This window comes from Rhincodon typus, chromosome 1 (genome assembly GCF_021869965.1).
Source record: "Rhincodon typus isolate 14 chromosome 1, sRhiTyp1.1, whole genome shotgun sequence".
In the NCBI taxonomy this organism is placed as follows: Eukaryota; Metazoa; Chordata; class Chondrichthyes; order Orectolobiformes; family Rhincodontidae; genus Rhincodon; species Rhincodon typus.
In genome coordinates this window covers 65,536,751-65,555,529 of record NC_063332.1, presented here as the reverse complement: position 1 = coordinate 65,555,529, position 18,779 = coordinate 65,536,751, and the positions used below count along the sequence as shown (strand labels likewise).

The following is an 18,779-nucleotide window of genomic DNA, read 5'->3' as shown; positions in this document are numbered from 1 at the left end:
GAGTGAGAGTGAGAGTGAGAGTGAGAGTGAGAGTGAGAGTGAGAGTGAGAGTGAGAGTGAGAGACAGTGTGTGTCGCTATGTATGCATGTGAGAGTGTGTAGAGTGTGGTGGGGCACTTGCAGTGCAACATGAACCCAAGATCCCAGTTGAGGCGGTCTTCATGGGTCACCTCTGCTCGGTGACTCTGTGCTGTCGTGCATCCTGAAGTCCGTCTTGGGGGATGTTTACCTGAAAATCCAAGATCGAGGTGCTACCACGAGTTGCTACCTAGGACCCAGTTCAATTCAGGAAGGAAGCGAGGACCCAGGAGCAGCGTTCCCACTAATTATTCCTTCTTATCATAGAATCGAACAATAGAGAAAAGGCCTTTAACCTAACAAAGTCCGTACTGCAAAACTACACAAAATCTACACTAATCCCATCTTCCAGCACTAGGCCCATAGACATAAATGTTATTCCGCCTGGACTCCAGAGGTCTGTGCATGAGAGCAATGTCTGGAACAAAGAGACAATGGTGCGATCTGCATCAGCACAGTGATTGCTGTGTGCAGAATGTCAGAGTGACTGCATGCGCACAGCTTAGAGGGAATGTTGTCTAGTATTGGAGACAGAAGTGAACAATAGACTGGATATAGAGCCTAATGGTACGAACAGGTGGTCAGGATGCAGGGCTGGGGTAATGAAACACAGTTAAGGTATTAACTCTGCGTTGGGGGCAGGGAGAACGCACAGGGGCAGACCAAGGCAGAACATCACCCTGCAGAGAACAATGTGTGGGGGAGATGAGGCTAGGGAGCAAGGGCAGCAGAGAGGCTTGACACTTTAGCCACAAAGAGAACAAAAGGGAGCGTGTGCCTGGGAGCCAGGTAATGTAGCACTGGATGCTGACCTGTGGTGATGCACATTGACAACACACACAAATGATGTTAAAACAGAAACAGTACCACAAAACAAAAGGCTGCAAAGAAGACACGGCATTTTAACAAAGTAAGGTAAAGTGGCAAACTTTAAATGACTACCTGTATTCTTTCTAAAGATCGTGGTAACGTAGGGCTCCAAGACTATGGTCAAAAAAATGCAGAATGCACAGACCTGAAGGGGCTTTCACTGGATAGAGGGTAGATACTGAGAGAAGGCGTCCCTTCATGGGGGAATCTTGAAGTAGGGGACAAAGCTTAAAATAAGGGGTGTTTCATTTATGATGAAAATGAGGAGATATTTCAGTCAGGCAGATTTTTGACCTACAAGCAATAAACAGTTAGGGGGTTAGGTAGGAAAACGGAGTTAGTGCCACAATCAGATTCGCCACAATCTTACTGAACAATAGAGCAGTCTCAATGCGGCAAATGCTCTACTTTCGGCTTCAACTTTGTACAATCTATGGCAAACATCTTTTCTGTTTTTGGAAGCAGAGTCAATTGAACTGACTTGCTTTGGTTTGTTGGCTTTCCTGTGGCAGCCTGGATCCTAAAGCCAAGGAGCAAAATTCAAGTTACAGTACATTGCACAAAGGTTTATTTCAAAGCCAGTTGGTTTTAATTGATAAAAACATTCAAATTTAAAATGAGTATTGGTTTTTTTGACTGGATGAGACTATATTTGGAGTACTGCACACTATTGTAATGTCCAGATTACAGAAAACAGATACAGGCATGGAGAAAGTAAGATGAAAAACATCGAGAACCAAACTGAAAGGTAGTAATTATTAAGAAAGACTAAACAAGCTAGCACTTGTCACTTTAGAAATGAGAAGGCTGAGGTTACGCTAATAAACCTCTTTAAGGTAAGGTTTTGAAAGAGTAGAATTGGAGAAATAATTTCCACTTGTGATGGAGAATAAAACCAGAGTGGCAGGATTCTCAGCAGTGTGGAGGAACAGAGGGATCTTGGGGTCCACATCCATAGATCCCTCAAAGTCGCTACCCAAGTTGATAGGGTAGTAAAGAAGGCGTATGGTGTGTGGGCTTTCATTGGCAGGGGAATTGAGTTTAAGAGCTGCGAGGTTATGCTGCAGCTCTATAAAACTCTGGTTAGACCACACTTGGAATATTGTGTTCAGTTCTGGTCACCTCATTATAGGAAAGATGTGGAAGCTTTAGAGAGGGTGCAGAGGAGATTTACCAGGATGCTGCCTGGACTGGAGGGCAGGTCTTATGAGGAAAGGTTGAGGGAGCTAGGGCTTTTTTCATTGGAGCGAAGAAGCATGAGAGGTGACTTGATAGAGGTTTACAAGATAATGATAGACATAGATAGAGTAGATAATCAGAGACTTTTTCCCAGGGCAGAAATGACTATTACAAGGGGGCATAATTTTAAGGTCATTGGAAGAAGGTATAGGGGAATGTCAGAGGTAGGTGGGCGTGTGGAATGCGCTGACGGCAGTGGTAGTGGAGTCAGATACTTTAGAGACTTTTAAGCGACTCTTGCATAGGCACATGGAGGATAGTAAAATGTAGGGTATGCAGGGTAGATTGATCTTAGTAGGATAATAGGTCGCCACAACATCGTGGGCCGAAGGGCCTGTACTGTGCTGTACTGTTCTATGTTCAGAGGTCATAGACAAGGTAGTCACAAATAAATCAACAATAAACCTAACAGAAAAATTCAAGAATAAGTTCAATGTCCAAACAGTTTTTAAGAATGTGGAATCCCTCACCATGTAGAAGTGAATAATTTGGATGTATTTAGGTAGAAGCCAGTTAAGCATATCCAGAAGAAAGGAACAGAAAATGAGTTTAGAAGAACAACAAAAGGAATAGGTCCACGTGGAGTATAATTATTGACAAGATACAGCTTGTCCGAATGTTTTGTTTCTGAAATACAACTCATGGAAATGTTGAAAATGCTTGTAAGCTGAAATTACATACAGGCTGTGTTAGGCTTTTTGAAATACTTTACAACAGTTACTCTACTAAAACAATACTTTACAAATAAATTCAGATTAAAGTAAAAGCCTTTAAAAATTGGTGGTGAACAATCTTCTTGAGCTGCTATAGTCCATTTATAACTTCCAAACATTTGCACTCTAACTGTCTTGATTTGATCCTAAGATATGCTTTAAAACCTTCTCAAACTTGTTTCTGCCATTTTCAAAGATATTTGTGTACATATCCCATATCCAGTTGCAGCATCCCCATTAACCTGTATCCCTTAAAGAGCCTTTCCTCAAACTTCATGTCAAAATGTATAATTTTACACACCTTTGCAATAAACTTCACTTGTCCAATGGCACATAGGAAGATGTTATAGGAGTTGGAGGTCTGTCACCTCAGTAGGGCTATTTCAGGGGAGTGTCCTAGGCCCAACCATTTTGATCAATAACCTTCCCTCCAACATTAGGTCAGAGGTGGGGATGTTCTCTGATGACAGCACAATATGCAATCACCCACAACTCCTCAAATAATGAAGCAGTCCATGAACAAATACAGCAAGACCTGGATAACATTTAGGTATGGGCTGAGAGGTAGCAAACTAACATTTGTGCCACACAATTGCTTGGCAATGACTAATCACCATTGACCAGAAAGAAACTGGACTAAATATTGCAGCTACAATAGTAGGTCAGAGGGTAGGAATCCTGCAGCGAGTAAACTCATCTCCTAACTCCCCAAAACCTGTCCATAACCTACAAGGCTCAAATCATGAGTATGATGGAATACTCCCCACTCACTTGGATGAGTGGAGGAGTAGGACCCGAAACAGTAGAGACAAAAGAGAAGGTTGAGGCTAGTGCAGAAGTTAAAGACAGCAAGTTAAATAGTCAAGGTAGATGACAACGCAGCAGGGAATGAGGGAAAACTGATGAATTAAACTGCTTTTATTTCAATGCAAGAGGCTTACAGATAAGGCAGATGAACTCAGGGAGGGACAGGACTGGCAGTTTAGTGTTCTAGGGGACAGATGCTATAAAAAGGATAGAAGGGGAGGCAAGAGAGGAGGGGGTGTGGCGTTTTTGATTAGGGTAAACATCACAGCCTCACATAGAGAGGATATTCCTGAGGCATCATCCAGCAAAGCTATGTGGGTGGAACTGAGAAAGAAGTAGAGGGTGAACTCTTTGATCGGATTGTACTGTAGAACACCCAACAGTCACTGGGAAACGGAGGAGTAAATATGTAGGGAGATTGCACACAGCTGTAAGAATAATAAGGTTGTAATAGTAGGGGATTTTAATTTTCCAAACATTTGGGGAGGAATTTGTTAAGTGTGTTCAGGAAAACTCTCTCAAATCAATACGTAAATGGCCTGACTAGAAAACAGGCAAATCTCAATTTCCTCCTGGGAAATAAGACAGAGCAAGTGACTGAGGTGTTAGTGGGAGAGCACTTTGAGACCAGTGACCATAATTCTATTAGTTTTAAAATAGTTATGGAAAAGGATAGGTCTGGTCCACAACTTAAAATTCTAAATTGGGGCAAGGCAAATTTTTATGGTATTAGACAGGATCTTTCAAAAGTAGATCGGGGGATCTGGTTTGCAGGTAAAAGGACATCTGGCAAGTGGAAGGCTTTCAACAGTAAGATAATGAAAGTTCAAGGACACCATGTCCTTGCTCGTGAGAAGCACAAGGCTTGCAGCAAGAGGGAAAACTGGATGTCTAGAGATATTGAGGCTTTGGTCCAGAAAAAGGAGGCAAATGTCAAGAATAGACAGCTGGGATCAAATGAATCTCTTCAAGACTACAGGGGTGTAAGAGTACACTTAACAAGGAAATCAGGTGGACAAAAAGGGGACACAGCTTTGGCAGTTAAGGTAAAGGAGAATCCAAAGAGATTCAACAAGTATATTACTAAAGGCAAAAGAGTAACTGGGGAGAGAATAGGGCCCCTTAAAGATTAACAAGGTTGTCTGTGTGTGGAGCTTGAAAAGACTTTATAGAAGTGGACGTGTTGGAGGTCTTAAAATGCATAAAGACAGATAAATCCCCAGGAACTGTTACCTAGGAAGTATATCCCTGGACTTTCTGGGAAGCTTGGGAAGAGATTCTGGGGGCCCCAGTAGTGATATTTGTATCATTGACAGCCATGGGTGAGCTGCTGGAAGACTGAAGAGTGGCTAATGTTGTGCCATTATTTAAGAAAGGCTGCAAGAAAAAGCCAGGGTATTACAGACCGGTGGGCCTGATTTCAGTGGTGAGTGAGTTGTTGGAGGGAGGTCTGACAGACAGGATCTACAGGCATTTGGAAAGGCTGATTAGAGATAGTCAGCATGGCTGTGTGTGTGGGAACTGTCTCACAAACTTGACTGAGTTTTTCGAAGAGGCTATCAAGAGTATCAATGAAGACAGAGTGACAGACTCGTCGACATGGGCTTTAGCAAGGCCTTTGACAGGGTTTCACACAGTAGATTGGTTAGGAAGGTTAGATCACATGGGATCCAGAGAGAGCTAGCCAACGGGATACAAAATTGGCTTGATGGTACAAGAAACAGGGTGTTGGTAGAGGGTTGTTGTTCTGACTGGTGGCCTGAGATCAGCGGTGTGTCGCAAAGATCGGTGCTCGGTCCAATTGTGTTTGTCATTGTATAAACGATTTGGATGAGAACATAGGACGAATGGTAGGTAAGTTTGCGGAAGACACCAAAATTGGTGGTATAGTGGATAGTGAAGAAGGTTATGTACCAGTACAACAGGATCTTGATCAACTGGGCCAGTGGACCGAGGAATGGCAGATAGAGTTTAATTCAGATATATGCAAGATGTTGTACTTTGATAAGACAAACCAGGGCAGGACTAGCACAGTTAACGGTATGGCCCTGGGGCATCTTGTCGAACAGAGGCGCCTGGGGGTTCAAGCACACAGTTCCTTTAAAGTGGTGCCCCAGGTTGACAGGGTGGTGAAGAAAGCGTTTGACACACTTGCTTTCATTGGTCAGAACACTGAGTACAGGAGTTGGTATGGCCACAACTGGAGTACTGTATACTGAGAAACATCCAGAAGGTACATGGATCAGAAAGGTTTAGAGGGATATGAGCCAAACACAGGTAAATAGGACAAGTTCAGTTGAGGAAACCTGTTTGGCATGGACGAGTTGGGCTGAAGGGCCTGTTTCTGTGCTGTGTATGATTCTATGAGTACAGCTTCAACAATGCTCAAGAATCTTGACACCTTCCAGGACAAAGCAGCCCACTTGATTGGCAATACATCAAAAAACATCCACTCCCACAACTATGGATGCTCAGTAACAGCAGTATGTACCATTTACAAGATGCATTGCAGAAATTCACCAGCGCTCCTTACACAGCTCTGTCCAAATTTTGAACCCAGTCATCCTGGCTCAGCGGTCGGGACATTACGATTTTCTAAGCAACCTGTTCAGAGATGTTATTATGCGCCTCTGGAACAGGTGGGACTTGCACCTGGATCTCTTAGCTCAGAGGTAGGGTCACAAACATTACATCACAAGAGCTCATTAAGGGGCTCAAATGAATACTCAAATAATGTCTACCAACTATATACAGTTAAACAGAATGAATATGCAATTTGCAGACTTTCTGCATTTATATTTAATTAAAGCTATATTGTTGTGAATTTGACACAATTCTGCTTTAAATTTATTTGAAAGGAACTGCAACTATTCTGAAGGATTATTAACATGAGAAAAATTAAAATGTTAGATTATTGGAGTGAAATGATTAAATTGCCCAAATCCCACTCTGAATCTCCTATGTGAATTTCAGAGTAATTTAAAGAATTAATGATACTTAAAAATATAGCTTTTAAAGACTTAATATATAATTAAAATAATACAATATGAATTTTGTACAACAATAGAAGATCAATGGTCCTGCTTGTAGAATATAGTCCTTCAGTTCATCTTGTTCTCCAGCATCTTGCAAATTTACCATTGTACAACGTTACTATGATAAACCTGCCACTTTATTTATGCAGTACCAATAAATTATAACATCATTTCAGCCATATCAACAAATGAAAACCTTGAATTTAACCATTGGCATGATGTGATATATGAATGCAGAACTGTGCCTGTTGTAAAGGTAGAGAATAATGGAGACAGACCTCACTTGCTGTTAATAAGAAATAATTTATTGTAACATGATAAATGTTAAAAATAAATTATGTCTTATTAACAAAAAGTTAATTAACAATAAGGGGTGGCACAGTGGTTAGCACTGCTGCTTCACAGTACCAGGGGCCGAGGTTCATTTCCGCCCTTGGGTGACTGTGTGGAGTTTGCACAATCTCCCCATGTCTGTGTGGAGTTTCCTCTGGGCGCTCCGGTTTCCTCCCACAGTCCAAAGACGTGCAGGATAGGTGGATTGGCCATGCTAAATTGTCTGTAGTGTTCAGGGATGTGTAGCGTAGATTGGTTATAGGGGGATGGGTCTAGGTGGGATGCTCTGAGGGTCGGTGTGGACTTGTTGAGCCGAAGGGCCTGTTTCCACACTGCAGGGATTCTATGGATACCTTATTTGGATTCAGTGTGAACAGTTTTCAGACCTTCTGCTTTCATTAGCACCTGAACTCATGACAAACATCAATAAATGGCATACTTCACACATTTCATTTTTTATATGGCTTTACTGAAGGGATGAAAACGAAAATTGGAATCTAATTACCACAAAATAATGTTTGGTTGTATTCACTATTTTCTTAAAGTGTTTAAGTACATTGGGCCAAATTATAACATGGGAAATAATTTTACAAAAATAAATCTGGGCTGTCTCATGATTCAATTTTCCTGCACTGTTGAATAAGAAGGCAAGCCACTATAATTTATGTAATGGGGTTATCTTCTTTTAATTTGAGTTGGCTGGCATGGAAAGATTCATGGAATACTCAACAGGGTGGGGGGAGAACGGGACAGAGAATAGGGTAGTTCAAAAAAGGATTCAGCCTGTAATTGATGGGGAAAATAAGGTGGTAGAGGAACGAGCTCACTGAACAGGTATTTGGAAAAGTACAGGTCAAAACTGCTTACAGGGAGATCAGTGATGGAATCAAAACAGCCATGAGTCATTTCCACTCGATTGCAAATGAAGAAAAATCAATCTGGTACGTAACTGGTGATTGTACACTTTTATGGTAGCTAAGATGTGTCCAGCAAATTTGTGAATATTTTACTGGGCTAGTAATCTAGAGGCCTCAGCTAATCATTAAAATATTGGCAAGTTAAAACCTCACCATGATATTTGAAAACTTTAATTCAAAAGCTGGCGCCCCTACAGGTGACCATAAAGTTACCGTATTGTTTTCAAATCCAAACTGGTTCATTGATGCTCTTTAACAAATCAATTTGGTTCAAATGTGACTTGCATCCCACTCCCTAACATGGCTTGACAGTCTGTTCAATTGTGTCAAACTGCTAGAAATTCTGGACATAATTATGGAAGAATCATTGTAACACAGATGGCATTAATTCTGGAACAGGAGCCACAACTGTCTTCTCAATGTAACTAGTATGTGCAAAAACATTGGTTTGGTTGGTGATTTCTAGTTCTGGGTAATATATTTTCATATAGAATTGAATTTTTTGTTAAATTAAACGGATGACCTGGTAGAGGAACAAAGAGACTCAATAAAGACTTAAGATTAGTAATGAAGAGCTATGGTATAATTTACATTTGAAGGAATACGGTCCTCTTATGAAAGTTTGGCACCATGGTCAGCTGATGCCTGATGTTGGCAGGTCCCATGGTAACACACATGGACTAAACAGTTCAGTTGTCTTACATCCGCAGTTGTCACCCTCTTGAAATTCATCTTCTGCATGTTGCTGATCATGCAACTTGTGCATACTGTTGGAATGCCTAAAGGAAATCCCATTCTTAGTATTTTGAACTGTGTTATTTATATTATGGCGGCTATCATCAATTATGAATATTAATATTCTGCATTGATAAATAAGAGAGAAAAAATTACCAGACTGCAGAGTAAAACCAGAAAAAAAGGTGTGCAGCAAACTGTAGTTGCAGATGTAAAAATCAAGCAAATTTGATGTAGACTCAAACAATAATTTGCTTTTAGAAGTCTAGTTGAGCAGGCCTGCCAATAGCCAATTTATAACACATTCATTTCATTTGAGCTAACTGGATCCTTTGAATGCAGAAATCAATCAAATAAATCGGCTTGGATTGCCAATCCTTCTGGAATAAATAAAAATATGAATGAACCAATGAGTAAATTATACAGATGTTCACAGTTAGCATCTCCAACAAAAGAACATTAATTCAGAAAACAATTCTTAAATTTGTATAAAAACCAAAAGAACTGCGGATGCTGTAAATCAGGAACAAAAACAAAGTTGCTGGAAAAGCTCAGCAGGTCTGGCAGCATCTGTGGAGGAGAAAACAGAGTTAACATTTCAGGTCCAGTGACCCTTCCTCAGAACTGATACTGGCTGGGAAAACGTCAGTTTATATGCAGAAAATAGGGAGATGGGTGGGGTTGGGAGTAAACGATAGGATAGAGCCCAAACAGAGAGAAAGACAGTTGGACAGACAAAGGAGTTGCTAACGATCAGGCTGAGAGGGTGAATAGTTGTTAATGGGGACTGTTAGTGACTAACAACAGTGGGGTGTGTAGTGGCAGGCTATGTGGTAACAGGGCCTGGTGTGTGGGGTGGGGGGCTGGGACATGGGAGAGTTTAGGCTCTAAAATTATTGAACTCAATATGGAGTCCGGAGGGCTGTAGGGTCCCCAAGCAGAAAATGAGGTGTTGTTCCTCCAGCTTGCGTTGGGCTTCACTGGAATACTGTAGCAAGTCAGAGACAGAGATGTTGGCCAGGGAGCAGGGTGGTGCATTGAAGTGGCAGGCAACGGGTATTTCAGGGTCTTTTTTGCGAGCAGAACGTAGATGTTCTGCGAAGCGGTCGCTAAGTCTACACTTTGTTTCCCCAATGTAGAGGAGACCACATTGTGAGCAGCGAATGCAGTAGACTAGATTCTGGGAAGTGCAGGTGAAGTGTTGCTTCACCTGGAAGGTATGTTTGGGCCCTTGGATACTGGGGAGGGAGGAGGTAAATGGGCAGGTGTTGCACCTTCGCCGGTTACAGGGGAAGGTGCTGTGGGCAGGTGTTGGGGGTGAAGGAAGTGTGGACCAGGGTGTCCCGGAGGGAACGGTCCCTGCGGAAGGCGGACAAGGGAGGGGAGGGGAATGTGTATCTGGTGGTGGCATCTTGCTGGAGGTGGTGGAAATGGCGTCTGATGATCTTTTGGATGTGGATGCTAGTGGGATGGTAGGTGAGGATAAGGGGAACCCTATCGCTGTTGTGGGAGGGAAGAGAAGGGGTGAGGGCAGAAGTGGGTCGGACCCGATTGAGGGTCCTGTCGACAACGGTGCTGGGGAATCCTCGGTTGAGGAAGAATGTGGACATTTCGGAGGCTCCCTTGTCGAAGTTAGCCTCATCTGAACATATGTGACGGAGACTTAAATTTGTATATTGCCTCTTACACACTCAAATTGTTTTACACCCAAGGCAAAAGATGCTGTCATATAATTAAATGGAGAAAGGTATTCTCCAAGCAGAGTAACTGTGGGAAACTGTGAACAATTCCACATGATCCACCCTCAGTCTCCATACCTTTTAATCTATCTATCTGCCTCTATTACCAGAGCATCAACTAGACTGCAGTCAGGGATCTGTGACATGTTTGATGGATGAAGAATGTCAGTAGAGTGTTGGGGGGGGAAAGAGGAGAATAGAGAGAGGTTGAGGGGTGGGAGGGGTGGTGAGAGCATCCAACGAAGAATATGAGTGACATGAAACTTGATCAAATTTTTTGAAAGCTGAAATATGTATATGATCTTGAAGAATTTGAATACCTTCAAATTAGATAGCTCTTTAAAGTGTTTTACTTAAAATTTAAATGAAATTTAAATTACTGCAACAAGAACACACCCATTAAGATGCTTCTGTTAAGGTAATCAGTAAATTAGGCTGAATCAATATCACCACCATTAATCACAATATAAGGATATTAATTTAATTGACCAAATTCACCCAGACAGCATTCTTACTCTCATTAACCAGCTAATTCAGAAAGTCACAGCACGGAACAAGGTGATTAGAACAGGTCACATGAAAAATCCTCCTGGGATAGGCTGCAATCAAAGTTGACAAAGATAAATCCAATATGGTACAAAATGTAATGGTTTATGAGGCTTAATTTGCAGCACAACGTCATTCTACCATCATTAGCTGTGCACCTGCAGAGCCATGTAAACTTTATCCTTAAGTGTGTTTTATTTTGTGGCTTTATATAATTCTTGTAATAGGTCCTGCTGCTGCTGAAGTGGCTTTAAAATATAAGCATTACAAAGTTGGAGGAGATAAAAGGAAATAGGTGCATGGTGGAGATTAACTTCAGAAAAACAGTGACAAACAGGAAATGACCACTAGACTGTCTATTCAAGATAGGTCTCCTCTTTTGGAACACTTATAAATTGAAATGGAAGTTGTTATAATGTGGTTTTTTGAAGTAGTGAGAAGGAGAATTTGAGTCTGAGTGGCATTGAGAATCTTTCAAGTTAAGGTAATTCTGCCTGACAACAGTCCTTTGATTGGCTGAGCTGCAGTGTGTTTCAAAACAGCTTCAAATGTCAGGACAGAAGAAAAGACTTTCACAGCCTGCAGACAAGAAGCATCCATCTCTCTCCACCACCACCCCCCCACCCCATCTCCTTCTTCCTCTATTTAGAACAAAGCAGATAAACAAAGAAGAAATTCTAAAACAAGACCTACGTCCACCTGACAAGGCTGTGGGCCAGATGCTGGAAAGAACAAGAAGGAACAAAGAAAATTACAGCACAGGAACAGGCCCTTCGGTCCTCCAAGGCATGTGTTGGGTATTCTAAAAGGCATTAGCGTGGACAAGTCCCCAGGACCGGATGGGATCTATCCCAGGTTACTGAGGGAAGCAAGAGAGGAAATGGCTGGGGCCTTAACAGATATCTTTGCAGCATCCTTGAGCATGGGTGAGGTCCCGGAGGACTGGAGAATTGCTAAAGATTAGAATAGTTAGGTGGCTGTTTTAGTCCAGTGCAGACTTGATAAAGAGCCTCTTTCTATGCTTCAGACCTCTACGGCTATGATAAGCCATCCCATCGCCATACAGACAACACTGTATCATCATTGCTAAAATCGGAAGGACCAAGATAAATTTCTGGTTTATTTTTCCCACCATAGTGCATATGTTAAACCATTTGTCTGTCTATATTAATTGAATATATATTAAATATTGAAGTTATTTTTACTGTTACTGATGAAACCGGGTGTAAATTGTTTTTGTAACGAATAGCAGTTTGTCAAGCAAACTGGTCACTTTGGTGGTCTCTTGGGGACTTTTTTTACATTTGTACATTTTGTGACACTTATGGGACAGTGAGACATGGCGGTAAAGTGGGACATTCTAGTTAGAGCTCCTCTGTTCACCAGTTCTTTTTCTTTCTCCTTTTCTTTCCTTTCTCCTCTTCGTAGCTTTTTTTTTCCTTCCCTTGCATCCCCACCCCACCCCACCCCCCAACTTTTGACTGCCCTGCCTAGAGAGTGGAATCATGGGAGATGGGTTGCGGTCAGAGCCCGAGTAGGAATGGAGCGAGCACAGGCTGGGTCCAGCGGAGCGAGCACAGGCTGGGTCCCTTGGCGGCAGCGGAGTGAGCACAGGCTGGGTTGCCTTGGCGGCACCGGAGTGAGCACAGGCTGGGTTGCCTTGGCAGCAGCAGAGCAAGCGGGCTGATTACCGGTGCGGAAGCGGAGCGCACGGGCCAGAGCCAGAGCCAGAGCCAGAGCAGTAGCCGAACGAGTCCTGGATGGAGGCCAGCACATGGACAGAGCATGGCCTCATGATCTGGGGCTGGCAAGCACGGACTCATGTTGGAAAGAGACTGGAACCCAAGTACATTATGGTCACTTTTTATTATCATTCTGGACTTTTTTTAAACTGTTCCCATGCTAACCTTTTTTTTTAACTCTGTAACAACACTTAAAGCATCTGTACCTATGTCCCCTATACCCAAGATGGCGCCGAAAGGCAACATTAAAAACTTTTCACTACACTCATTCTGTTCTATTCTATTGTTGTACTCTTCCCAGTCATCACAACAAATGTTGGGAGGCTCATTGCCAAGATGTTTTGAACAAGGATCATGTAAGAATGTATGTTAGATTGTGAGGTAGTGTAAGTGGTAAAGGATAAAGACAGATAAGAGGTTTCTCATGATCAAATACGGTGACATTAGAAGCAGCTAAAACCATCATGCAGTTGGAACAGGAAGTAACTAAAGCTAGGCTGCTGAATTGGCAAATAAATTAGAGGTGGAAATGACTGCTGAGACTAAGGTAGCAAAAATATTGGTAAAACATCTGGAATGGTTTGAAATACCAGCATGACTAGGTACATCTAGTGGTAAGTCACCTGAGGAAGCATTCAACTTAGTTAAAGCAGTGTGAACATGAGAAAAAGATAAAACAGTTGAAATTGAAAAGGGAAGTGCTTTAGAATAAAAAAAAAATAGAAAATGAAATTAAAAAGGAAATGGAGCAAAGAAAACTTGAACTTCAGAGAGAAAAGGAAAAAGACAAGATAGAGAATACCAACTAAACATATGAAACTAAAAAAAAAAATATAGAAGCCAAGTAAAGATCTGAGAGAAAACCTTGGACATTATCTAATGTCGACAAGGAAATTAGGCCCTACCCAAATTTCAGGAAATGGATTTGGAGGCATTCTTTATGTCATTTAATAAAACAAATGAAGTGGCCAAAGGGAAAGCAGGCATGGCCCACACAAAGCAAGTTAATAAGTACAGCATGTAAAATTTATGCACCACTGTCAGGTGGAGTTCCTAAGAGTTATGACACAGGAAATAAAAAGCTATTCTACATGTATGAGTTAGTTCCTGAAGTATACGAGCAAAAGTTTAGAAATTTGAAGAACCGAACTTGGTAAAGCAATATCATAGCAAGGAAGAAGATAAGAAAAAGAACATATGACAGGTAGTAAAAGCAATGGAGGTGATAGACAACAAGAGTGATGCAGAATGAGAAGTATAGTGTTCACAAAACAAACCTCTTACAACTCGACTAGGCCAACACTGAAAATACTGAATTAAAAACTAAGAACTGCAGATGCTGTAAATCAGGAACAAAAGCAAAGTTGCTGGAAAAGCTCAGCAGGTCTGGCAGCATCTGTGAAGAAAATATCAGAGTTAATGTTTCAGGTCCGGTGACCCTTCCTCAGAACTGATGGTAGCTGGGAAAACGTCAGTTTATATGCAGAATCTAGTCTACTGCATTCGCTGCTCACAATGTGGTCTCCTCTACATTGGGGGAACAAAGCGTAGACTGGATGACCGCTTCATGGAACATCATTGCCTTGAAGAGTGACCACCACTGTATAAACAACAGTCGTCATGTTCACAATTATCTCTTGCATTGGTCTTGTAAAGTGTGTTATAGTAAATAGAGTTATAATAAATATATCACTGTTACTGACAAGACATGGTGTAAATTGCTTTTGTTCTGAATAACAGTCAGTCAAATTGTTCATTTTCGTGGTCTCATTAGGAGGTTATATGTTTATACATTTTGTGATAGTTTGCGGAACTGTGACAGTACACACTTTCTAGTCAAGGAGTGACACTACCTGTGTTTTCCAAAAACGTGATCTGCAGAACCACCAATTACACTTATTAGATTAATTATAGAAACTGCAGGAATGAAAAAACTAATATGAGGAATATGATGTCACAAATTATTTTCATGAATTTTGCAAACATTTTAGGAAAATGAAGGTAGAAAGTAAAATTAGACAAAATAGAAATGTTGTCATTTTTGAAACTTTGTTGTGTGTAATGCTTGATTATACTTAGCCAGGCATCAATATACAGGTTATAATTTAACAAAATCCTGGAAACAAAACCCTGCTTTCCATATATGTAAATTTATGTTGATCAAAATTAAATTGCAAACAACCCAACAATTCTCTTAATATGATGGTAATTTAACATCACTCACAGGACAAATTTAGAAATGACAACTTAAACATTTTTTGCAGATAACAGTAAATAAATAAATGTTATAATGTTGTATAAGCTCTTAGCAAATTTACAACTTGACCACAAGAATCATCAAATAAGCTTGCTCTTTAGTAAGAATCAAGCTCACCCAAGGCATAATCATTCACTAGGATGTGCCATTTCAAATAAAAACGTGACATACCTAATGCTCCCTTGGGATAAATGGGTTCATGATGAATTAGCAGAAGGAATCATCTCTGAATACTAACCTAAATATGAAGTATAGTCTCACTACAAGCTTTATAGCCTGTAAATTAATGAGCCAAGGCAACAGGACATTTACAGATGTTACTTCATACAGAAGCTGAAGTAAAGTCTTAAGGTATAGAGGCAACTTTTGAATCTGCTGTCTGCGTACCAAAGTGGCATTTTAGACTGCCTGGTTTTTGTTTCCATTTTATCACACAATTTCCAATTAGTGTAATGGAAAAAACTAATTTATAATAATTTTAAATTCATTCACATTCATGGACAAAACTCCTTACTTACTCTTTGTAAGTTCCTGTGTCTGGATCCTCTGACAGGACATCATGTAATGCTTCCACACAAATGTTTATAATGCCACAGAACTTATCTTGAATAAGACTGTAAAAGAAAAGCAAGTAGCTTAAATTGAGTGACTTCCACAAAGTACGCAATAAGAAATCTGCTCTGAAGCGAAACAAAGGCATAGCTAGACAAATGATCTCTGAACAATGCAAAATACCTCAGTAGAAAACACACGTTGAAATATGCATGATAATAATAATCAATAAAGATTAAAACTAGTTTTATTTTGAGTCAATTTTTCCTAGAAATTAAGAATTGACACTAAATTGTCATTTACTTCATTTGTGAGAACAAGCATTGTAGGATGCATAAATTTTTGAGTTTTCTTAAATAACCACATATAGGTAGCACTGCTACATACTGGATGGGTATGAATATTTTTAATTAAACTTGACAGGTATAACCTCTTAATATGCATGCTCAGTCTGTCACAAAAATGCATTTTATACTGAGTCATAGCAATTTGAAGAACCACAGCAATTATATGTAATATCAAAGCCGCTACACACATTGGCATATATAAGCTGTTTTCAAAGCTCTACTGTCCACAAAGTCATTACAGAAAGATACCAACATTCACCATAATCATGGCTGATCATTGAACTAAATGGTTTACCCTGTATCTTTCGACTGCAAACCCTGGTTCAGGACTTCATTGCCATCAGGAAGATTCTTCCTGCATCTACCCTACGTAGTCACAGAACAGAATCATAGAATCCCTGCAGTGTGGAAGCAGGCTATTTGGCCCACCACATCCACACCGACCCTCCGAAGAACATCCCACCCAAACCCATACAACTACCCTCTCCCTGTAACCCTGCATTTCCCATGGCTAACCCACCTAGCCTACACATCCTTGAACACCATGGGTGACTTAGCATGGCCATTCCACCTGCCCGGCACATCTTTGGACTGTGGGAGGAAACCGGAGCACCTGGAGGAAACCCACACAGACATGGGGAGAATGTGCAAACTCCACACTCACAGTCACCTGAGGATGGAATCGAACCCAGATCCCTGGCGCTGTGAGGCAGCAGTGCTGACCACTGAGCCACTGTGCCATCCTGCTAGAATTTTAAGGGTTTCTGAGACTCTCCCCTTATTCTTCTGAAGTCCAGTCATCCTAATCATAATTTAAAGATAATGGATAAATCTTTTAGGACTGAGATGAGGAGAAATTCCTTCGTGCAGAGAGTGGTGAGCCTGTGGAATTTACTACCATAGAAAGTGGTTGAGGCGAAAACATTGAGAGGTCGACGGAGCTCTTGCGACCAAAGGGATCCAGGGATATAGGTGGAGGCTGGGATTAGGGTATTGAACTCAACGGTTAGCCTTGATCATATTGAATGGTGGGGTAGGATCAAGAGATCAAATGGCCTACCTTGCAATATTATTTGATATTATTATGTAATCAAGTCAACCTATCCCCATACATCAGTGCCACCATCTCAGAATGAGACTGGTAAACCTCTGCTGCACTGTCTTATAGCAACAACATCCTTCCTCAGACAAGGCGAGTATGACTACACACAATATTCCAAGTGCGCCATCACCAAGAAACATAAGGATTTGGATTACAATTTAGATGTGTCCAAATCCACTTATTATCAAATAGACAACAAAAGGACTTGATGCAAATATAATGTGAACAGCCCATTAAAATAAGACCCTATTAATTTTACTTGTAAAAGTTTAAGTTTTTCACTGCATACACAAAATTTAGCAAGACTGTCTAAATTTGTTGCCTAGACCCAGTCATCCTCGTGCCTGCAAAAAACCACAAAGTGGTTTGAATCAATAATTTTCCCATTCTGCAAATGACTAGTTCAAACACAATCCTGAGGCTGACATCACTGTAGTGTACCACACTGACAGAGCCATCGGATTGATCAAAATCATCAGGCACATTATAACCCTCTTTCAGTACACACATTCACAACAAATCCGCTTGCAGCCTTTCCCTCCTGGATGTTGACATCAGGAGCCTTTGAAACATTTTTTTCAAATAATAATGTGCATACAGTGAAAGAAAAAAGAAATGCTGACATTTTGAAAATACTCTTTTAAAAAGCATGGAAAGCAACCAAATTTGGACATCAAATCTAAAACTAATCTGTTTGAACTTTATTAATGTTAAGTCCCTACTCATAATGGTGACTATATGCACACCATGTTAAAAACTTATTACAGGGCCAACCAGAAACTTATAATAAGATCACTTCTGAGTATAAAGCCAATAAATGCATAAAGGTTGTGCACTATAAACATACAATGTTTTATGAGACATAAGCTAACTCAAAAACACAATTTTAAAAGTGCTAAACATTGCTATTCAAAAAGATCTGCGCATCTTTGTATGGATAATAACTGTGTGATGAATCCTGTTTGAATTTAAACCATCGTTTGAGGATTGGCCAAAAGTGCATGACAGATGTATTACCAGGAAACATTGCCAGCAATAATTCCAGGAATTCATGACAATATTGTAATCAACTGGAAAAGCACACTGACATGATTCAGTCACAGGAATAGGCCACTCAGCCCCTCGAGAGTGCTCCATCAATCAATATTCTGACTGATTTGATTGTAATCTCAAAACAATATTCTCGCTTATCCATGATAACCTTTCACTCTCTTGCCTAACAAGAATCTACCTACTCTGCCTTAAAAATATTCAAGGACTTTGCCTCCACTACATTTCAGGGAAAGACGCCCAAAAACTCAATTCTGTGTGCGAAAATGAGTCTGTCTTATCTCTGTTCTATGTGGGCATTCCCTGATTTTGGGTAGAGAGTTTGCATTAACTCCTGGAGTTAAATACCTGTCTAACAAATTTTACACAAAATATCAAAAACGAAAAACAACATAAACATACATTTAAATAAAGCCAACATACTGTAGATGTTTGAAATCTGAAACAAACACAGAATGTTGGAGAAAATCAAGTGGTCTGGCAGGATCTTTGGAGAGAGAAGCTGTTAACGTTTCAAGTCAGAAAATTTCTTTGTACTTCTACAAAGGCAGAGGTCAATGCAAAAGACAAAATGTTTGTTAATAGAAGAAAAAAACATAAATGGTTGCACTGGTCCACTGTTAACAGGACAAATTCTCTCGCCTACATATTTTAATTTTCAGTTCTGATGAAGCGTCACATCGAACTCAAAATATTAACTCTGTTTATCTCTCCACA

At 40.6% G+C, this 18,779-nt stretch overlaps 1 protein-coding gene across 1 annotated transcript in view; it reads right to left on the bottom strand.

The window, feature by feature from the left end:
- ipo11 (importin 11) overlaps positions 1 to 18,779 on the bottom strand; it is a 310,760-nt gene that overhangs the window by 1,752 nt on the left and 290,229 nt on the right. The window contains exon 28 of the mRNA XM_048597668.1: positions 15,530 to 15,625. Within this exon, the coding sequence (XP_048453625.1) occupies positions 15,530 to 15,625 (96 nt within the window). The remainder of the gene's footprint in view (positions 1 to 15,529; positions 15,626 to 18,779) is intronic.